General features: G+C 52.0%; 2 protein-coding genes across 6 annotated transcripts in view; one reads left to right on the forward strand and one right to left on the reverse strand.

The window, feature by feature from the left end:
• CCDC40 (coiled-coil domain containing 40) overlaps nucleotides 1–18,066 on the reverse strand; it is a 70,416-nt gene extending 52,350 nt beyond the window's left edge. The window contains exons 1-7 of the mRNA XM_017524949.2: nucleotides 17,370–18,066; nucleotides 15,906–15,969; nucleotides 14,886–15,362; nucleotides 10,070–10,190; nucleotides 8,382–8,551; nucleotides 7,169–7,252; nucleotides 6,875–7,094 (exon numbers count right to left, since the gene is read on the reverse strand). Coding sequence (XP_017380438.1) covers nucleotides 6,875–7,094; nucleotides 7,169–7,252; nucleotides 8,382–8,551; nucleotides 10,070–10,190; nucleotides 14,886–15,362; nucleotides 15,906–15,969; nucleotides 17,370–17,398 — 1,165 coding nt within the window. The 5' untranslated portion in view covers nucleotides 17,399–18,066. The remainder of the gene's footprint in view (nucleotides 1–6,874; nucleotides 7,095–7,168; nucleotides 7,253–8,381; nucleotides 8,552–10,069; nucleotides 10,191–14,885; nucleotides 15,363–15,905; nucleotides 15,970–17,369) is intronic.
• A 72-nt stretch (nucleotides 18,067–18,138) lies between these two features.
• The window catches only part of TBC1D16 (TBC1 domain family member 16), a 93,650-nt gene continuing 89,250 nt past the window's right edge, over nucleotides 18,139–22,538 (forward strand). For 4 of the 5 annotated variants that reach the window (XM_017524950.1, XM_017524954.1, XM_017524953.2 and 1 more), the window contains exon 1: nucleotides 18,140–18,228. The gene's annotated coding sequence lies outside the window, so the exon portion shown is untranslated. Of the gene's footprint in view, nucleotides 18,229–22,538 lie in introns of all 5 variants that reach the window. The other variant, XM_017524951.1, reaches the window with a different exon arrangement.

Here is a 22,538-nt window from a genome sequence, read left to right on the forward strand (position 1 = left end):
AATTCCAAAGTAAATTTCCTTTAAGTTCTCTTTGAGGACCTGCTATTCTTAAACATGTCTTTCCTTATCTTTCCTTTTCAAAATTGTCTTGGATATTCTTGTGCATTCAGTCTTCTAGGTGAATTTTAAAATCTTGTTGAGAATAAAGTGTTCTTGTTAGTTGTTTTCTGAGACAGGGTCTCAGTTTGTCACCCAGGCTGGAGTGCAGTGGCGAGATCATAGCTCGCTGCAGCTTCGACCTCCTGGGCTTACCTCAGCCCCTCACGTAGCTGGGACTCCAGGCACACGCCCCCAGGCCTGGCCAATTTTTTATTTTTTGTATTTTTTGTAGAGATGAGGTTTCACTGCGTTGCCCAGGCTGGTCTCGAACTCCTGAGCTCAAGAGATCTGCCTGCCTCAGCCTCCCAAATTGTTGGCACTACAGGCGTGAGCCTCTGTACCTGGCCTGAGGTACTTTTTATGTTTTGAGGTGGAATATCCACAGCACACGCTGCTAAGGGACAGAAAATGAGAAACAGAGCAGTGGGTATAATATGCAGCCATTTAAGTTAAAGAGAGAGAGAGAAATACACATACACACACCCTTGTGACTTTGCTTATATATTCAAAAATATCTCAAAAAAGATTCCACAAGGGCTGGCCAGGGTGGCTCGTGCCTGTAATCCCAGGACTTTGAGGGCCCGGAGCAAGAAGATCCCGTGAGCCCAGCCCAGGAATTCAAGACCAGCCTGGGCAACACAGTAAGACCCTGTCTCCACACACACAAAAAATATGTAGAAAAATAAAAAATTAGCCAGGCCTGGTGGCACGTGAGTAGTCCCAGCTACTTGGGAAGCTGGGGTGCAAGGGTCACTTAAGGCTGGGAGTCTGAGGCTACGCGCCGCTGCACTCCAGCCTGGGCAACAGAGCGAGATGCTGTCTCGAAGAAAACAAAACCAAAAAGAATCCACAGGAATCTACATTGCGTCTGTGGCGGGCCCTGGTGGCCGGGCCGGGACGGGGTAAAGAGAGGAAAACTTCCTTTTCATTGTAGCGCTCTTGAATTCTGAATTGTTACTTCTCCAAAATACGTAAATAATTATGTTAAATAAATTTAAGTTCGCCCAAAACACCTCACTGTGGTTGGTAGCGGGAACTGCAATGGATTTATTGCTAATTTGGAGGGAAATGGCGTTTTTACAGCACACATCTTCCCAGCTGGTAATGTGGGCGCTCCATTTATTTAAATCTGCTTTACGGACTTTCATAAAATGTATTGTTTTTCTTTAGATAGGCTCACTCCTTCCTTGTTGGACTTCTTTCTAGGTATTTTAGAGTTGTTACAGCTATTATGAATGAGATTTTTAAAAAGCTGTAATTCCTAACTATATGACTGGCATACAAGAAAACTGCAGAGCTGGTATACAGCTACTTTATCGATTTCTTACTGTTTCTATCAGCTTTGTCTTTTTCTTTTCTTTTTTTGAAACAGAGTCTCGCTCTGTCACCAGGTGCCAGGCTGGAGTGCAGTGGCTCGATCTCGGCTCATTGCAACCTCCGCCTCCCGGGTTCAAGCAATTCTCCTGTCTCAGCCTCCCGAGTAGCTAGGATTACAGGTGCATGCCACCACGCCCCACTAATTTTTGTATTTTTAGTAGAGATGGGGTTTCACCATGTTGGCCAGGATGGTCTTGATCTCCCGACCCCGTGATCCACCCGCCTCAGCCTCCCAAAGTGCTGGGATTACAGGCGTGAGCCACCGAGCTGTGTCTTTTTCATTAGCAGAGGCTGAGAATTTCAGCATTTCATTTCCAAGGTCCAGATCTCCTTTCTTTGTCTTCTTTTCTCTGCATGGCTGGAGCCTCCGTTACAGTTCGGGTAACCGCTGTGCTAGCAGGTGCCCGCATCTCATTCCTGATTTCAAGTCCAGTCTTTCCCCTGGGTAACATTTTCTAGTTAGTTTCTGATGAATACTGAGAACTTTCCTTCTATCCTAGTTTGGGATGGATGATGAGTTTTATGAAACACCCATTTGGCACCCACCCAGGAAGCCTTTTTCTTTTTTCCCCATCCTTTTATTTTATTTTTTAATTAATTTTTTTTTTTGAGACAGAGTCTGGCTCTGTCGGCCAGGCTGAAATGCATTGGCACGATCTCGGCTCACTGCAACCTCTGCCTCCCGGGTTCAAGTGATTCTCCTGCCTCAGTCTCCTGAGTAGCTGGGATTACAGGTGTGTGCCACCACGCCGGGCTAATTTTTGTATATTTAGTAGAGATGGGGTTTCACCATGTTGCCCAGGCTGGTCTCAAGCTGCTGACCTGAGGTAATGTGCCCGCCTTGGCCTCCCAAAGTGCCAGGATTACAGGTGTGAGCCACTGCGCCCGGCCTCCATCCTTTAATTTATAAATATAACGCATTAAATTAGTAGATGTTTAAATTGTGAAGTATTCCCGTGTGAATTCCAGAAGTAAATTCTACTTAATTTGCTGACGTTTTGTTCAGGATCGTGAGGCCGCATTAGTTTCCTGTTTGTATGCTGTCCGCGTTGGCAGCCAGCCTTTCGCTAAGCATTGCAGGACCGGCCTGCGTAGAGTTTCCGGAATCTTCTATCCCCTGGAGCTTTGATAACACAGGAAGTGTTTGATCCTTGAAAGGTTACTAAGAGGCTTCCATCATACCTTCCAATACAAGTACATTTAGGGAAAACAGATTTTTGATAGCAATTTCAATTTTCCATGATGAAACCAGCACAATGCATAGCTTTCTTGAAATTAAAAACAAAACCGAAAACCCTCCCCCAAGTTGTCCTCATTCCCAACACTGTTACCTGACACGATCTCCTTTTTGTTGTCAGAGAAGCCAGCAGTATATAGGCTTAATTGGTCATTTAAAAAAAAAAGCGGTTTTATGTATGAAGTCAATTCATTTTGATTTTATTTCATCAGCTTCTGGTTTTGATCCTTACTGGTTTCTTTTTCTACTTCTTTCAGCTGATTTGCCTGTTTTTAGCTTCTTGGATAGAATACCTGTTTTCAGGCTCGTTGGTGGAAATGTAAATAAACTGTCATGGGTTTTGTCTGGGCAGATTTGGCTGCAGACGGAAGTCTTCACACGTGGACTTCATGTTGTCATTAATTTCCACAGTCTATAACTGGCGTGTAGGTCAAATGCTAACGATCCTTCTCCCTTAGAATTCTGTACGCATTGGGAGGCCGAGGGGGGCGGATCACGAGGTCAAGAGTTCGAGACTAGCCTGACCAATATGGTGAAACCCCCGTCTCAAGAAAAATACAAAAATTAGCCGGGGATGGTGGCGTGTGCCTGTGGTCCCAGCTACTTGGGAGGCTGAGGCAGGAGAATCACTTGAACTCGGGAGGCGGAAGTTACAGGGAGCGAGATCGTGCCACTACACTCCAGCCTGGGTGACAGAGTGAGACACCGTCTCAAAAAAAAAAAAAAAAAAGAATTCTGTATGCATTGACATCCTGTGATTTACATTTAAGATCTGTCCTGGCCACATGTTAGCATCATCTGGAAGCTTCAAGGTAAACAGGAAAGCTAGAAACAGTCAATGCCTGGTCCTTCCCAGAACAAATCAATCTGGAACCTGGGCTGGGCTGGGTCCTGCTGGTTTTGAGCTCTCCTGGTTCCTCCAAGGGGCAGCTGATGGAGACCTTGATTAAGGCGCAGCCCAGGCCCGGCCTCGAGAGGCCACCTGGGTTTTCCCGCCTGGAAGCCTGCAGCATTTTCTAGTTTTGCCGTGGAATTTGGAACTCCCACCAGCTATGTCTGGGCAGGCTTATCTTCTCCTCCAGCTGCATGGCCAGCAGTCTTTACATCTGCAGATTCGTCTTTCCCGAGCTCACGCACCTGCTCTCCGTTGCCTCTCATCTCCGGAAACCTCTCTCTTACGGACATGGATTTGGTTTTCCTGCTGTTGTCCATGTCTTTTGTCTCCTCCTCAAGCTGTCCATCGTTCTGGGTTTTGCTTTATTTCTGGGGAGGATCCTCAAACTGGCTTTTTAGTTAAGAAATTTGGTTTTCAACTGCACTCATTTATCTAGTGTCTTTTGAGGGGGCGATGATTATATTTTTTAATTCCATGTACCCCTTTTCCTAACGCTTTTTCTCTTTATGGATGAAACGCCCTCTGCAATCTCCTGAGACTGCCCGCAGGCACCTCCGCGTGCTCTGTTTTCGGAATCAGGGCTGGGTTTGCCCGTCTCTCAAGCTCTGTCTCCTGTCAGGTCTGGGGATCTCCGCTTGGCGACTCACATTTTGGTGTGAAGGTTTAGCGACTGTGATGGTGAATACTGCGTGTCAACTTGATAGGATTGAAGGATACCAAGTACTGACCCTGGGTGTGTCCCTGTGGGCGGTGCCAAAGGAGGTGAACATTTGAGGCAGTGGACTGGAAAGGCAGAGTCACCCTCAATCTGGGTGGGCACCACGTGGTCAGCTGCCCGTGCAGTGAGAACGTCAGCAGGCAGAAAATGCGAAAAGAGAGCCCGGCCTGGCCCCCAGCCCACATCTTTCTCCCGGGCTGGATGCTTCCTGCCCTTGAACATCAGACTCCAGGTTCTTTGGTTCTGGATCTCGGACTGGCTCTCCTTGCTCCCCAGCCTGCAGATGGCCTGCGTGGCACCGCACGATCCTGTGAGGTAATGAACTCCCCTTTCTGTTCATATCTATCTTGTTGGTTCTGTCCCTCTAGAGAACCCTAATACAGCGACTGCTGGGCTCTGTCTCCCTCTCAGACAAGGCAGGTGACTGTGGGCTTTCTCCAGGGCTGGGCCCCACGTCTCACCTAAGGGACTATGCAGGGTCAGCACCCCTGTCAGGGCTGGGACCGTTGCTCAGATTCTTCAGTTCTGAGAGGGCACAGACGGTGCTGTTTGATGCAGGCATTGCCGGGTTGAAGAGCCTCGGCTCCGGCCTCTCCCAATCTCCAGGAAGCACAGAGTCCACCAGAGCGTTTGGATCTTTTCAGAATCACACCCACTCTTTGAGCCTTCATAGAGGGGAGCCAGCAGGCACTCCACCCCAGCTCCACGCCTCCGGCCTCACTGCAGCGTGGGGAGCAGGGTGGCGGCATGCGTCCTCCTTCAGGTCGGTCTAAATTCTCTTACTTTTGCAGGATGTGGCTCTTTGATTTCAGCGTGGATGTCATGTTCTTTCCTTTTGGTGTTTTCTATTAATTGGATGGTAACTGGAGAGAAGTTCTTGGGAAGTGCCCACTTACCTTAACTCTGAAATTTCCAGAAACCTCTTCCACTTTTCTCAGGAGTTAAAATGTTTCTTTCCAGGCTGGGTGTGGTGGCTCCTACCGGTAATCCCAGCACTTTGTGAGGCCAAGACAGGAGGATCCCCTGAGGTTGGCAGTTCAAGACCAGCCTGACCAACACGGAGAAACCCCGTCTCTATTAAAAATACGAAATTAGCCAGGCGTGGTGGCACATCCCTGTAATTCCAGCTACTCAGGAGGCTGGGGCAGGAGAATCGCTTGAACCCAGGAGGTGGAGGTTGTGGTGAGCCAAGATCATACCATTGCACTCCAGCCTGGGCAACAAGAGAAAAACTCCATCTCAAAAAAAAAAAAAAAAAAAAGTTTCTTTTCAGAACAGCGGGGCTGGCCATGTGGTTCTGTTTTCTTCCAGATTCACGTAGGTCATGACCCCATTGTAAGAGTAATACAGAGTGGAGAGAGGAAGTTGAAAACATCGAAAAGTATACACTGAAGTACTCTGTGGCCACAAGAGGAAGCCACTGCCCCCAGTCACCTACGTGGCCGGCTCTGTGCAAGGGCGCGGCTTTAGCAGTAATGTGGCATAGCTCGTGCTGTACCCCCCTGTCTCATCCGATCTGAAGCTCCTGGCTGACCTGCCACACATGTCCTGTGGCGGCTGGGCCCGGGCCGTGGTGTCCCCCTCGTGTCCGCCCCGGCCTCACTCTGGAATGCGCACCTGTCGAAACCCCAGCCCGCCAGCTCTGCTCCCGCCTCCTGGTCTCGCCCACCCTCGGAGCTCTGCCGGTTTTGAGTCTCTACACCCCAGCTGTTAGCAGCGTCAGCATTTGCTTCTTTGCCCTACAGGTGCCATTTAACATATTTATGACTGGACACGATGCCTCACGCCTGTAACCCCAGCATTTAGAAGGTCGAAGAGGGTGGATCACCTGAGGTCAGGAGCTCGAGACCAGCCTGGCCAACATGGTGAAATCCCATCTCTACTAAAAATACAAAGATTAGCCAGGGGTGGTGGCGGGCGCCTGTAATCCCAGCTACTCAGGAGGCTGAGGCGGGAGACTGGCTTGATCCCAGGAGGCGGAGGTTGCAGTGAGGCAAGATCACGCCACTGCACTCGAGCCCGGGTGACAGAGTGAAACTCAGTCTCAAAAAAAATGAAAGATATTTATGTGCCTTCCCTTCCTAAAAAGGGTGGGAACCCCTCCAGGACACACACACCTCTTACTTTTCCTTCTTTTTAAAAAATTTTTTTTTTTTTTTCAGACAGAGTCTCACTCTGTAGCCCAGGCTGGAGTGCAGTGGCACAATCTCGGCTCACTGCAACCTCTGCCTCCCAGGTCCCGGTTCAAGCAATTCTCCTGCCTCAGCCTCCTGAGTAGCTGGGATTACAGGCACGCGCCACCATGCCCAGCTAATTTTTGTATTTTTAGTAGAGACAGGGTTTCACCATGTTGTCCAGGCCAGTCTTGAACTCCTGACCTCGTGATCTGTCCACCTCGGCCTCCCAGAGTGTTGTTGGGATTACAGGCGTGAGCCACCGTGCCCGGCCACATCTTCCTTTTCTAGGTGCCTGGTCATGGCACGTGGAGATGCCCCTGGGGAAACCCCTCCAGGACCCAGTAGCACGTGGGGCCTCGGGGCTGCCTTACACTTTTTGCGCTCCTCATTAGCGGCAGCGCGGGTCCTGGTGTAGAGCGCGCGCGCGGTCTGCAGCTCCTCCTCCTTCTGCCTGCGCTCCCTCACCACAAGTGAGTGGTGGTCGTGGTTCTTCTCCAGTGCCTTCTGCAGGTGCACCAGGTGCTGCTGCACCTCATAGAGATTCACCCCCAGCTCCTGCCGCTGGGCTTGGCTCTGCTTGGTGGCCACCACCTGGACCGAACAGGGAAGCAGGGTCACCAGGATGCAGGCATCCGGCCATGGTGGGAGGCTGGACAGATACACACCAGCTCTTGAAGGTCCAGTTTCAGTTTTTCGATCTGTCGGTTCAGGTAGTTCTTCAGGGCAGCCTGGAATCTTACCATCAGGGGCTAGAACAACAGAAAAGCACATGCGGTTACCTTCCTGGTTGCCCTCCTGTCCCTCCCAGGGCTCAGCCAGGTGGCCATAGGTCTCCCTCTGGCCGGGCATACATGACTTCCATGCGGAGGGCTCCCTACTTCTGCTTGGGACTCATACTCTGGAAGCCACAAATTAAAGGCACCTCATGGTCTCATCTCAGGCACTTGCAGAGCTGGGCGCATATTTTGGCAAAATGATGGTGAACTGGGCCAGAGGGTGGGGTAGAGCAGTGGTCTGGGGAGAGAACTTCCCCATGCAGCCCCAGCATCTTCCTGCAGCTCCTGGAGCTCTGCAGCTTTCCTGATGGGTGAATGAAATCAACATCTGCCTTTCCCCTTGCCAGTGGGTGTGGCAGGGAGCTGTGATCCAATTGGCACCCTCGAGGCAGTGGCTCCCAAGGTGGGCACTTTTACCCCTTACCCACACTCCCAACATTCGGCGCTGACTGAAGACTTTTTTTTTTTTTTTCAGGTGGAGTCTCGCTCTTCACCCAGGCTGGAGTGCGGTGGCGCGATCTTGGCACACTGCAATCTCCACCTTCCAGGTTCAAGCGATTCTCCTGCCTCAGCCTCCCGAGTAGCTGGGGTTACAGGTGCCCGACGTCACGCCCAGCTAATTTTTTTTTGTATTTTAAGTACAGATGGGGTTTCACCATGTTGGCCAGGCTGGTCTCAAACTCCTGACCTCAGGTGATCCACACGCCTTGGACCCCCAAAGTGCTGAGATTATAGGTGTGAGCCACCGCGCCCAGCCTGGAGACATTTTTGATGGTCGCAACCAAGGGGGGATGCTCCTGGCATGCAGTGGTGGTGGGCTCAGGGTTGCTGTTCAACACCATGCAAGGCACAGAGCAGAGTGACCCGGCCCCAGGGGGTGGTGGCGCTGGGGCTGAGAAACACAGGCCTTAGGCGTATGAACCTCCGAGGAGATGACCCTATGAAGGGGCAGGTCAAACAGCACCGATCAATGGTGCAGTGAACGGGCGAGATACAATACAGTATTTAGGATCAGGAGTGGGCCACGGTGCAGGCAGAGAAAGTGGCCTGCGTCACTCTCCATCTGTGTAGGCAAAAGCAAAACCTGGGAAGGCTTCCTTACGTGGTCTGGGTCCAAAACCACCAGTTGGGACCCTTCTTGGTCTTCTGCTTCCTCGTCACTCCCTTCGGACTCCGTTCTCTCCGCCATGGCCCTTTCCTCGATGCTGGACTGCTGGGTCTGGTTCCAGGACTCTGGCAGGTCTCCTTCCCTGGCGGGGGCATCGGGCTCCCCTGGGGGATCAATGGGGAAGGGACAGAGACACCATTGCAGAGCTGCTGGAGAGAAGGCTCAGTGATTCTTTTTTTTTTTTGAGATGGAGTCTTGCTCTGTCACTCAGGCTGGAGTGCAGTGGCACGATCTTGGCTCACTGCAACATCTGCCTCTTGGGTTCAAGTGATTCTCCTGCCTCAGCCTCCTGAGTAGCTGGGACCACAGGCGCACGCCACCACACCTGGCTAATTTTTGTATTTTTAGTGGAGACAGGGTTTCACCATATTGGCCAGACTGGTCTCGAACTCCTGATCTTGTGATCTGCCTGCCTCAGCCTCCCAAAGTGCTGGGATTACAGGCGTGAGCCTCCACGCCTGGCCGAGGCTCAGTGATTCTATTCTGGGGCATCAATGGCACAGCAGCTCAGGCAGCATGATGGGAAAGTGACAGAAAAGCATCCGAACGTCCTGTGGGTCAGAAACGTCATTCACCGAATCGTCTGTTCACAGACTCAACACATTCCAGAGAAAGGGTCCCATTTTAAAGGTAGGCAGGAAGGAAATTATTTTTGAGAGGCTTTTTTTTATATATAAACAGTGAATAGAAAGATAACCACTTAACTAATAGATTAGATTTGAAACTTTTTTTTTTTTTGAGACAGAAGTTTGCTCTGTCACCCAGGCTGGAGTGCAGTGGAGCGATCTCGGCTCATTGTAACCTCTGCCTCTCAGGTTTAGGTGATTCTCCTGCCTCAGCCTCCTGAGTAGCTGGGATTACAGGAGCCCACGACCACACCGAGCTAATTTTTGTATTTTTTAGTAGAGACAAGGTTTCACCATGTTGGCCAGGCTGGTCTTGAACTCCTGATCTCAGGAGATCCACCGGCTTTGGCCTCCCAAAATGTTGGGATTACAGGTGTGAGCCACTGTGCCCAGCCTGCTTTTTCCTAATTTAGGTACGTGCTGTTTTCCTGTCACTTGCAAGTAATACAAGGTTTTGGTTTGGACCAACTGCATGTCAGTATCACAGGGAATCTGCAACTTCCTGATCTGCCCTCCCACCTCTACAACGCTGGGATGCCAGGACTGCATAAGAAGACAGGGGTTCTGAAAGCCTTTGAAAGTTCACAGATAGACGCAGGCCTGGGGCTGCTATCACAGCCCTTCTCCCTCTGATACCAGGAGGCAGCGAGAAGTGGCCATCAGGGGATGGGGCTGGGCATCGCTGCATCTTGGCGAAGGCCGAGTTCTGCCACCTAATTGGACCAGTGCCTTCATGCCCTTAGGGGACCTGCCTGTAAAACAGAGAACGGCTCCTACTTCACTGGTCACTGTTAGGGTTCAACGAGGTCAAACAGTCAGTGCCCAATAAGTGTTATCCATATCTGTTGACAATATTTTTATCTTTCAGCTCACAGCCACCCGGAAAACCGGTAACCCATGACCCGAGTGGTGTCACTTGCACAGAAGGGCCGGTGCAGGTGGCTCCTTGCCAGGGCAGGGTGACCTTGGCGGGCGGGGCCGGGGGTGGGGCGGCACCTGGCTCCAGCGAGAACTCTTCCAGGTCTGAGGACTCCATGCTGCTCCCCCGGCTCAGCCGGAAGCGGTGTCGCACGCCTGACGGGGAGACCTTCGGCGGGGGCTCCTCTGTGGACCCCGTCTACGGGAAGAACAACCCACACTAAGTCAACAAGGGCTGAATGGCCACTGAGGAGTTATTCAATTTTAATTCATTACCTTTGTGAAAGTTGTCAGAATCAAAATATAGACACCTCTGTGTTTAAAAAAAACCTGGCCAGGTGCGGTGGCTCACGCCTGTAATCCCAGCACTTTGGGTGGCCGAGGAGGATGGCTCACCTTAGGTCAGGAGTTTGAGACCAGCCTGGCCAACATGGTGAAACTCCGTCTCTGCTAAAAATACAAAAATTAGCCAGGCAAGGTGGTGCGTGCCTGTAATCCCAGCTACTGGGGAGGCTGAGGCAGGAGAATTCCTTGAACCTGGGAAGTAGAGGTTGCAGTGAGCCAAGATCACACCACTGCACTCCAGCCTGGGCGACAGAGGGAGACTCATCTACAAAAAGAAACCCAAAAAAACCCCCTGAAAAACAGAGCTGGGAAAGCCATTAAGGGAAGGGTTTCTCATAACAAATGCTATCACAAAAGACTCTGCAAAACCCACAACGTTGCACCAAGGTCAGCATAACCTTTCAAAAAAAAAAAAAAAAACAACACACACTTCTGCAAGGACAGCTACCCAGCAACTGCCTGTCCAAACTTGGACTGACGCCAGCCTGTCACTCAGCCTTACAGCCAAGGAGAATTATTGCAAAACAGTGATGTAATCCTCCTCATTTTTCCTGTATCAACTTTCATCTTCTGAATGCAAACAGTTTACTGTGGAACCCAGATACCCATTGCAATGCCCTATCCCCAAATAAATATCGTTTTCCTTTACAGAACCTCCCTCTGTTTGTTATTTAGGATGATACATTGCTCACCATTTAACATAATTGTTAAAGTAATAGGAAATCATTTGGATATAAAGATCATTTGACTTTCACAAATGTTCAAAATGGAAAACGACTAACTCTCCCCACAGAGGGAATTCAGAAGAGGTTTCCCTGGCTCACACCTGTAATCCCAGCACGCTGGGAGGCCAAAGCAGAAAGACTGAATGAGGCCAGGAGTTTGAGACAAGCCTGGCCAACATAGCGAGACCCCATCACTAACTAAAATATTTAAAAAGTTAGACCAGTGTGGTGGTGTGCACCTGTAGTCCCAGCTACTCTGGAGGCTGAGGAGGGAGGACCAGTTGAGCTCAGAAGGTGGAGGCTGCAGTGAGCCATGATTGCAACACTGCACTCCAGCCTAGGCGACAGAGTGAGACCCTTACTCTATAAAAGTAATAATAAAATAAAGGAGTGGTTTCTGCTTGTCTGGATCTGTAGCTAAGTGTAAACACGCGGGCTTGAGAATGCGTGGGTCATGGGATCGTTTGCTCCCATGTGCTGGGCACCATGAGCATGGAAACCGCCTGTCTGAGCACCCTCTTCATGAAAGCGTGCAGGAAAGCCTCGGCTTCCGGCCAGGGCCTCCCAAGGGGACTGTTTCCTCTTCTCTCCTTCCAAAGCAGCCCCCTTTAGGGAAATTTCCATAACAAAATGTCTTCCTTTCATAAAAACACCTGGCTCGATTTTAGCTTTATTTATTTACTTGTTTGCTTATTTATTTATTTTTGGGATGGGGTCTTGCTCTGTCGCCCAGGCTGGAGTGCAGGGCTATGATCTCTGCTCACTGCAACCTCCACCTCCTGGGTTCAAGCGATTCTTGTGCCTCAGCCTCCCGAGTAGCTGGGGTTACAGGTGCGCACCACCGCACCTGGCTAATTTTTGCATTTTTAGTAGAGACGCGGTTTCACCATGTTGCCCACGCTGGTCTTGATCTCCAGACCTCAAGTGATCCACCCGCCTCGGCCTCGCAAAGTGTTGGGATTACAGGCGTGAGCCACCGCGGCCGGCCTCCCTTTTAGCTTTAAAAGAGACTTTTGCAGTTACTCCTACTGCCAATAACGATCGCAGATGATGAACTGTTGGATGTTGGTAAGAACAGATGGTAAGTCAGGGTCTGGCTGCCCATCAACAACACTGTTACGAAGCTCATCTCACGCCGCCCTTGCCATAACCCACACGCCAGGTTCTAGTCATCCCTGTCATCCACAGCGGGAGGCAGCCACACAGATGCTAAAGAGTTTGCACGGGCAGCCCTGGGTACGTTCAGCCCCGGCTGCCTCTGCCTCCAGCCCATGCACGGCCTCCCTGCGCTTCCTCAGATGGTGTTGACTCTAGAAACGATTTCTGAGGCATCTGGAACCGTAACAACATTGACGGGAGCCCAGGGTCAACGCCCATCTCCAGAGTGTGCAGCAGGGGCTTCTCCTAAGGAGAGGTTGCTGGGCTTCCACGCACACACCGGGACACCACTCCCACCCACGCTGTCCCACTCTAAAGACCGAGGGCCGGGGCAGCGGGGCAGCAGGGCTTGCTCAGAGGCTGTCCCTGTCCTTTGCTCAGTCGTATTTGGAAACGGCTTCCCGGCGTATTTTCTAGAAACTAGGTCCAAGGATGGAAGTAGGTTTACAGCTCAACTAGTGACCTAGACTTCACTTCCAGAGGGGAAGACACGCGTTTTGTTGTTGTTAATAAATTCTTTTTTTTTTCCAGATGGGGTCTGTCACCCAGGCTGGAGTGCAGCGGCATGATCCTGGCTCACTGCAATCTCTGACCCGCCAGGCTCAAGTGGGTCTTGTGCCTCAGCATCCTGAGTAGCTGGGACTACAGGCCCCACCACACCCGGCTGATTTTTGTATTTTCAAGTAGAGATGGGGATCGCGCCATGTTGGCTAGGCTGGTCTCGAACTCCTGGTCTCAAGTGATCAGCCTGCCTCGGCCTCCCAGAGTACTGGGATTACAGCCATGACTCACTACGCCTGGCCTGCTGTTGATGATAAATTCTTAAAAGTGGTTTTGATTTCATATTTGTCACTTGTGATCATAAAACTTAATTAGGGCTCGCCAAATACTGAACCAAACGATTCTCCAAAGTGACTTTTAGAAAGTCTTCGAGGTTTCCAGGGTAGGTGAGCAGGAGGGATGGCTGCTTTGTGATTCAGAACACTGGCTTTGAAGCAAGAACTACCACTTGTCACAACAGCTGGGTGACGATGCAGTGACCTTTCACCCCTCAGTTTCCTCATCTGTACAATGGGCACAATCACAGTTCCTACCTCGCAGGGCTGTCAGGATTTTGAGACAACACAGATCCAGGTAGGGAACGGTGTCTAGCCCATAGTCAGAGCTCGGAAGTATAAAGCATCCTCTTCCCCCACCTCCCTTCCACACTCCTATCTCCCCTTCCAGATCAATCGAAACCTAAGCTATGCTGGGGACGGGGGCAGCCAAGGCAGTCAAGGTAGGGGCTGGTGGCGTGCAGGGGGATTGACCGCATCAGTGAGCACAGTGAGGATCATGCGAGAGGCTTCTCCCTGTGGGAGAAAGGAGCTACACATACGGAAGAGGAGGCTGGGCACTGTGGCTCATGCCTGTCATCCCAGCACTTTGGGAGGCCGAGGTGGGAGGACTGACTGAGCCCAGGAGTTCGAGACCAGCCTGGGCAACATGGTGAAACCCCCTCTCTACGAAAAGTGCAGAAATTAGCCAGGCATGATGGTGAGTGCCTGTAGTACCAGCTACTTGGGTGAGACTCTGTTTTGAAAAAAAAAAAGGAAGAGCAGAAAATCGGGAGGGATCCTTTATGGAGGTGAGATGGAATTAGAGGTACTGTTGTGAGCCAAGGCTGGGGCGAGGATGTATGGCGATAAATACAGATGTGAGTGTATGTCTGCGCACATGTGGCATGTATACATGTGGGGGAAGTCTCTGCACACACACAAGCACACACACCCTATCTCCTGCCCCCAAGAGGGCCTGGGGACAGACACCCCAGCGTCCACGAGGACCCTAGCACCCAAGTCATACCTTCTAAGCTCTACCTTCCGCTAACAGAAACAGGGCTCCTGGAGGAATGTCTGATTCTGAGGCTGGGCCGTCTACGCCAGCAAGCAAGGGAGTCCTCACAGAAGGATGGAGGCGCCTCGGAGGGCACAAAAGCTGCTTTCAGTGGCCCTCACTGGCCAAGCTGAGCACCAAAATACATAATGATAGGATGTGTTATAACCCAGTGAATCACACGGAGAGCCCTGAGTCTATGCAGGTGGAAGAATACAAATAATCCGAGGGTTTAATGAGGAACGGACATTCGCATCGCTCCAAAGCGCTCCCTGTGTTTATCTCAGAATGCAGGGTTGCTTTAGCTTCTGAAAATCAGTCAATGTAATCTACCAGATTAACTAACCAAAAAGGAAAACACAGTCTTCTTTCTTCGTTTTTTTGAGATGGAGTCTCACTCTGTTGCCCAGGCTGGAGTGCAGGGGTGCGATCTCAGATCACTGCAACCTCCGCTTCCTGGATTCAAGTGATTCTCCTGCCTCAGCCTCCCGAGTAACTGGGACAACAAGTGTGGACCATTACACCTGGCTAATTTTTTATATTTTTAGTAGCGATGGGGTTTCACCATGTTGGCCAGGCTGGTCTCGAATTCCTGACCTCAGGTGATCCACCCACTTTGGCCTCCCAAAGTGCTGGGATTACAGGTATAAGCCACCACACCTGGCCTTGCTGAGAAATTTCTAACAGGGATTGCAGTTTGTATTTACAGTATATCCCAAGTTCCCTACATAGGGTGACAAACCCTGTGGGCTGTGAGATACTGGCACAAAACAGAACTCAGGGCTACTCACCAATCTGCCCACTGCTGGCCCAGGGCTGACCTGGCCCGTTTGCACCGTCGGGCCTAAGCCTCTGTGGGATGGCTCTGCAGAGGTGACGCTCCCTTCTCTGGATTCTGATGGACCTGTGGCCTCTGGGTGGGAGCCTTCGAGGCCAGCCTCCCTGCTAACCCTCTCATACGACTCTTCTCCGGGCAGCTCCCCAGGAGGACTGACATATGAGTAAGTCGTAGATGTAGCAGTGATTTCCCTTTTGGGGGATGCAGCTTCCATAAAGTAATATTCCTGTTCGCTTTCAGCATCTCCGTAGGACTCAATTTCCTCTTCCTCTTCCTTTTCCACTGTGGCTTCCTCTCGGACTGCAACGTCCCCTTCAGCCTCGACCTCTTCTTCAATTGCAGCTTCCGCCGGGGCTGTGACTTCAGGACGCTCTGTGCTACCAACAGCTTCTTCACTTTTCTGGCCATTGTTGTTCTGTAGTGGTGACCCCTGCAAAGGTGAGGCAGGAAACAAATCAGGAAACAAAGTATAAAGGACCTTGTGAGGTTTTATTCTTTACAGCGTAATTTCACCAATGGGAAAACTGCATGTATACCCTTCTCACCACCACTAAGAAATCACGTTTCATGCTTCAGTGTATCTGTTCTTTCTTCTTTTCTTTTCTTTCTTTCTTTCTTTTTTTTTTTTGGTGACAGAGTCTCGGGCTGTCGCCCAGGCTGGAGTGCAATGGCACGTTCTTGGCTCACTGCAACCTCCACCTCCTAGGTTCAAGTCATTCTCCTGTCTCAGCCTCCCGAATAGCTGGGATTACAGGTGCACACCACCGGGCCTGGCTAATTTTTATGTTTTTAGTAGAGATGGGGTTTTATCACGTTGGCCTGGGTGGTCTCAAACTCCTGACCTCAGATGATCCACCTGCCCCGGCCTCCCAACGTGCTGGGATTACAGGCATGAGCCACCGTGGCTGGCCTCTAATTCTCTTTAATTCCTGGTAAACACAAGCCCAGAATCACTTCCCACAGGGAATTTTACCATGTCGCCTCCATCATCCCCTTCCTTCTCTCCCCCAGAAGCCGATCCGTCTTCCGGATGAGACCTGGTTTTAGAGAAAGAATCGAACAGGTTCAAGTAATCGTTTTCTTTTTCTCGTCACTTTCCACCTCCTGAATTCTGCCTGTCCCTTTGTTTACTCTTACTTCTCTCCTCCCCGTAGGCTGCTGTCACGGCTTGGTCCTATTTTTCAGGAACCCCAGCACTAGGTCCTGCCTGTCCGGTGGCGGAGGTGCCACAAACACAAAGCTCCATGAGTGAATGAAAAATATAATTCGTAAAACACGGAAGGAACAGCAGGATTAGATCACCTCGGAAAAGTCATCTCAAATATAATGTGTCTGGGACGGAACCGGGGAAAAGAAATCGGCAGTAGAGAGAGCAGCGTGATCAGGGCGAGCGTTCCAGGGACCCTGAGTTTCTCCCTTGTTTATGTAGCACAAGAATGCCGTGGTTCACATTATTTATATATATATATATATATATTTTTTTTTTTTTGCTTTTTTTTTAAAAATTAAAGATCCAAGATATTTTTATCTGGCAAAGGAATACAGATAGGTTCAAGACAGTGAGAGCTTCCTGTGGTCTTCCCTTTCCTTCCCAAGATAATCATCAGTAATATTTAGGATTACAGTCTTTCGACATTTTTTTTCTGTGCTTTAAACACACACACACACCCCCTTTATTAGAGATCAAACTATACCTGCTGTTTTACATTTATGCCTATCATTTTATTAATATCTTTAGTCTTTCTGTGTCAGTACCTACAGACCCACCTCAAAAAAAATGAAAGAATATGGAAGTGACTACGGTAAAAAGGCCAATTTTTTTTCAAATTGTTTCTATCCTTTTAAACAGCCTAAGTAAGCAGAGGCCGGATGGCAGAGGTGGGTGGATTTTCACCCAGCCGCCCTCCCTGTGCGCGCCCAGGCCCCAGGGGGGTGACCTTGGTTCACCGCGGGGCCGCCTAGCCGCAGGGACCCCTCCCATCGTGGGTCACCCCCCAAGCCAGAGGGAATCCGTCCTTGCAGGAGGGAGGAGGGGGACGGCCTGGTCTCCGGCCACAGTGAGTGGCCCAGGCACAAGGTCAGGGGCTGCATCCGACAGACCCGCGCCCTGCAGGACCCTGTTTTCAGGAGGGCTCCGCGCGGGGACCGCCACGCAGAGTGGTTGCCATGGTGACAGCAGAGCCAGCGGGCCCGGGTTTGAGACGGAGTCGCACGCTTAGAGTAGGAAAGAGGGAGGCCGGGAGAGGACAAAGGGACAGGAGGGGGGAAGTGAGAAGGGTTGGCGGGGGTGGGGGGGGCATGAACGCGGTGGGTGGGAAAGGCCAGCAAAACGGCGAGCGAAGGGAGGACACAGGCGAGAGAAAGGGGAAGTGGAGGCGAAGGGCGAGGCAGGGGGCGACGCGGGGACCAAGACCCGCGGCCCCTCGACCCCGCTTACCCGCCTGCCGCGCCGCCGGGCTCCGCCATCTCCCGTTGCTAGGCGACGCTGTCAACATCCGGCGGGGCCAGGACGACGCGCGCGGCGAGGGCGGGGGCCTCCGGGGGCGGCGCGGCCTTTGTGCCACCTCCGAGGTGTCATCCCTTAGACTGCAATGGTCAGAGCACGACCGTGCGTTTCCTCGATCGCTCTCTGCGCCCGGGTCCCGCCTCGCCTGCACTCCGGTTCTGTAAAGCGACAGCGGCGTCTGCGTGCGCCCAGCGGGCGTCTCGAGGCCCTGGAGGGACCGGCCGGGCACCCGGGGCCTCCGCACGGCCAGGCGCCCGGGAGTGGCCGGCGGGCTGCGGTGCCCGGGGCCGGGTGCCCCCTCGCTTGGCGCGCTTCTCCGTCTCCGGCCCTGGGGGCTCCGGTGCTCCTCTCCAGGGGTCCTACGGAGACTCCTCGGGAAGCAGGGACGCCCGGGGGTCTTCCCGAGGGTGTCGTCCCTTCCTAGCCCCAAATAGGAGAAATTTCCGAAATTTCCCTGCAGGGGGCGGCGGCCGAGGGCGAGCGCGCTCGCGGAGCGTCCGAGGGGGCCCGTGTCTTCCCCGGGGGCGCGGGGCTCGGGCCCGGGCACAGTCCCCGGGGCGGGGGCGCAGCGAGGCCTGAGGGAGGGCCAGCCGCGAACCAGGGGCGTGCGCCCAGGGCTGGGCCGGAAGGCGGGCGGGAAGCACGGCAGGGGCGGGCCTGGGGGCGGGCCGGGGGCCGGGCCTCCCCGCGCGTCCCCGCCTCGCCGCGCCTCACAGGCGGCGGCAGCGGCGGAGGCGACGGTGGCGGCTCTGAGAGCCGGCGCGAATCCGGCCCCCGCAGCGGGACCCGGGTGGGTATGGGGGCCCGGACGGGGCCGCGGGGGCGGGGTCCGAGGGTCCACGGAGTCCCGGGCAGGGCTCTTAGGCGGAGCTCGGGCGGGGGCGCGCGGGGCGCGTGGGCCTGCAGCCGCGGGACCGGGGAGGGGCCGGGGTCCGGCCGCAGTCCTCCGAGCGCAGGGCGCCAGCAGGAGCGGGGGCGTTGCGGGAGGACCCCGATCACGCAGGGGCACCCGGGGACTCCCCTCGCGGCGGGTGAGGGCGCCGGGGGCACGGAACGGGCCTAATTCGGGGAGACTGGTCCCCGCCTGCCTGGAGCCGTGGGCCGGGGAACTTGCGGTCTTTGTCTGGCCGGATCGGCGGAGCAGAGGCATGGGAACTTGTGGGGTGCCAGCGCGCGCCCACACAGCCCCCGAAGTGTGCGTCTCCCCAGCGGCGCGCGCTCAGCGTTCCCGGCCTGTAGGGCTCGGTGGTCTGGGCTGCCTGAGATCCGCGTGTCGGGATACTCACTTCCGTTCCGCCTGGGCTCGCCTCTCTTGTTCTTTCCTTTGGAAAGAAAAAAAAAAAAAAAAAAAGAACGAAAGGAGAGAAAGAGAAAAAGAAAAAAAAGGCAGCTGAAGATTGCTAAACGTAACCCAGGGGATCCTGCCGGAAGCCGCTGAATGCTGAAATCCTGTGATTCCCACAGTGGGAAGCTGGTGTTGCATGTTGGCCACAAAGTAGTTCAGATTCCATTCAGAAATAGAAAATGAATAGAAAACACGTAACAAAAGTTAGTCTTGCGTTCCTTATGGGAAAGTTTGTTCTACTGCCCGGGTCGAGTTCATATGAGAAGCTGGGCTGACTGGCCAGCTTCGGCGACTTCAGCCTAAAGATCTACTTTCTTTTCTACCGAAGACACCTAATTCTTTTATTTGGAATAAAAAGGGAAATCAGTCTTCAAGATGCTCACGTGAGGCAGCATGTTGCCAGAGGGTGGGTGCGAAGACTGGGGGCTGGGGATTCCATTCCAAATCTGCTGCCGACTGATCAGAGCACTTTTTCAAATCCATGCCTCAGGTTTAGCAAATCCTCATTAGAAACGATAACAGTAAAATTGGTGAATACTAAACACTTTTAAGAACCACGAAAGCTTTTGCAAATGAAGAGTAAAGTGAGGAGTAACTTTTAGTATTAACTACGAAGTTCATGAATGGCTGTTGTTCGTGTCCTGAGTGTGGTGGTTGTGTTTTCTGTTGCACATATTTTTTTGTAAGTGGCATTTTTATGGTGAGACTGTGGCTAAAGGAAGTTTTTATGCCTGGGCACTGTGGCTCATGCCGGTAATCCCAGCACTTTGGGAGGACGGACGAGGCTGGCAGATCACCTGAGGTCAGGAGTTCGAGGCCAGCCTCGCCAGCAAGGTGAAACCGCATCTCTACTAAAAATACAAAAATTAGCCCGTCGTGGTGGCTCCAGCCTGTAATCCCAGCTACTCAGGAGGGTGAGGCAGGAGAATCGCTTGAACTTGGGAGGCGAAGGCTACAGTGAGCTGAGATGTGCCGCTGCGTCCCAGCCCAGGTGACAGAGCAAGACTGTGTCTCAAAAAAAAAAAGAAAGTTTTTATTTGTGGAATTATTTAATCCTCTTGCACTTATGGTGACTGTGTTAGCAGTTCCTAATTATCATGCATGCATTCACTTAACCCACAAAACAGGCTCATGAAGTGAGGACTGCATTATGCCCATTTGCAGATGGCAACAGTGATACTTAGAGAAGTAACTGCCCTGAGTTCATGCAGCTGAGAGTGACAGAACTAGGCCGTAGGCCCAGGACATCCCAGCTCCAGAAAACCATTGTACCACTGCCTCCTCTCATGTGGTGGGTGCCCGCCATTCATATACAGATATTTGATAAAAGTGCAGGAAGGTGGGACTGATCCCATGTCCCCACTAGCTGCTAATCTCAGTTCACTTTAGTCTGGAAAGCATCCCCCAGGCTTCAGGATAAAGGCGTTGAGTTTGCAGAACCTACCTACAATTGCACTGCCCTCAGTTTTGGGGAGTAAGGTGCAGTGGTTAAGAACATGGCCTAGAAAGATGGACTGCTGTGTTCAAATCCCAACCCTGGACCGGGTGTGGTGGCCCACACCTGTAATCCCTGTACTTAGGAGAATCACTTGAACCTAGAAGTTCAAGACCACCTTGGGCAACCTAGAGAGACCCTATCTCTACAAAAAGTGAACAGATTAGCCGGGCACGCCGGTGAGTACCTATGGTCCCAGCTACTTGGGAGGCTAGGTGGGGGGACAGCTTGAGCCCAGGAGGTCAAGGCCGCAGTGAGCTGTGATCAGCCTCTGCATTCCAGCCTGGGCGGCAGAGTGAGACTGTTTCAAAAAAACCCAAAACACTGAAAAAAGCCAACTCCTCTGGCACATACTTCAGTGCCTTAATTTCCCCATCTGTAAAGTAGGAATAACCATGCTACCTACCTCAAATACATGGTGCAAGGATTTGGGGAAGCATTGAATTCCTGACACACCTTAAATTCCTGTTGATGCTAATGACCATTATTTGGATTTTCCACGTTTAACTAGATTGACACAAAACATTTTGTGTTTGTGCTTTGACCCCTTACTCCGCATTTGTGTGGTCCGTCAGGTGGAAAGCGACTGCAGGCAGACGTAGGATGCACCGTTTGTGCATCTTTGCACTCTTATCCCTGTACCTTCGCTGGGGGCTGGGTCCCTGCAGGATGCTGTGAGGAGCAGAGCGATCAGGTTGCTTGGCAACACCATCTCCTGTGAAGATTTTAGCTCCCCTTCTTCCCTGGCTGAGGGACCCTGAGTTTGTCACAGGCCTAAATTCTCTTGTAAGATTAGCCACTTCGTTTCATCCAGCATTAGGCGGTGGGGGTGGAGGGCCCTGGTTGTGAAGGTGACAGGGACAGAGGGTGATTTTATGATGGGATTGTACACTGTACATCATTTCTATTGCATTTGCATTATATTCGGCTGTTGATGAGGCCAGTGCACAGGAGAGAACACAAGTTTGTACCTTCCCAAACATACGGGGCGAAGATGTGGGAAGCCTTTTTCCATTCACATCCGCGGTGGTGTTCTTCATCCCATTGCCTTTATTGGTGTTTTTACCCTATCTGTCCTTTGAGCACCTGGTCTTGCATCTCTAGTAAATCTGCTTTTATGAGCTGTCTGTGGCATCTGATTTGAAATACGTTCTTTACTCTGTCTTTGGAACTTACATAACCGTCCTCAGAGGATGAGAGAAATCGGGCCACTAGAAGACTAAGTTCGATGTCTGCTCGAGGTGGCTTCTGTCACATGAATAAAAGAAAAGAGAAAGAACTGAAATCCACTGTCCGGCCGGGGCGGCCTGTCCTTCTCTTGCTGAGCCTTGGGCAGTGAGTGTGCAGGTGTTGGCAGGGGATGCTGCATGTGTCTGCTGGTCTGCAGACGCTGAGATGTGGCAGTATTTTCTCCACGGCCGTTCTGGATTGGCCACAGTGAAGCCAGCGTACTGCAGGTGCCAAGCCTGCATCCGTGCTGCTTGCCCGCTTCAGCTGTGGGCTGCTTTGCACGTTGAGTGAGCCTGAGTTCAGTGGTCTGATACAGTTCATCGTTACTTTAGCCCTCTGGAAGCGAGGGGAAGGGCGTACATTACAGATGTCATTTGGCAGCCTCTTGCCTTTTATTTGCTGTAACTAAAATGCTTTCTCTAAGCAGGATCAGTTGTGTTGCTTTTGCGTGTTGTCAATATGTCCTCTCAATCTGAGTTCAGTTTTGTGATGCATTCGCTCCCCCTCGCTCACAGGTGGTGAGAAGCTTCAGGACCGCACAGAAGTAGGAGGTGCGTGAGCCAGCCTCCGGGCGGTGTTTGGTTTCCTGGCTGGGTCTGCATCTTCCCTTACCCTTTGGGCTTAGTCTTGTCTTGGCCCCAGATCCAGGCTCACCCCTGAGTTGAGTTTCTTCTCCCAGGCCTGACTTCCTTGGCTCTTTGGGGTGAAAATGAGATTTTGAAACTTACCACCAAGGATGTAGAAATGGCAGGTGGTCTCTCCTTGGAGGCAGAGGCTTTGGGGTTTTCCAGGGAGTGGGTGCTAGTCGAGGAGACCGCTGGACAGCTGCAAAAGGAGAGTCAGAGCCACACAGGCCACCAGGTTTTCCCTCACCACGGTTTTGGTGACGGTCCCGTCCGGTTACAGGGCCTTGTTTCCCTGTGGTCCAAGATCCCAGCACTGATGCCCCAAGCCCTAGTTCCTTCATTATAAATGCAACTTGCTGTCCTGTTCTCGCTTCTGCGTAGAGGCTTACCTTTGGGCCCAGCCT

This window comes from Cebus imitator, unplaced genomic scaffold (assembly GCF_001604975.1).
Source record: "Cebus imitator isolate Cc_AM_T3 unplaced genomic scaffold, Cebus_imitator-1.0 Scaffold36, whole genome shotgun sequence".
In the NCBI taxonomy this organism is placed as follows: Eukaryota; Metazoa; Chordata; class Mammalia; order Primates; family Cebidae; genus Cebus; species Cebus imitator.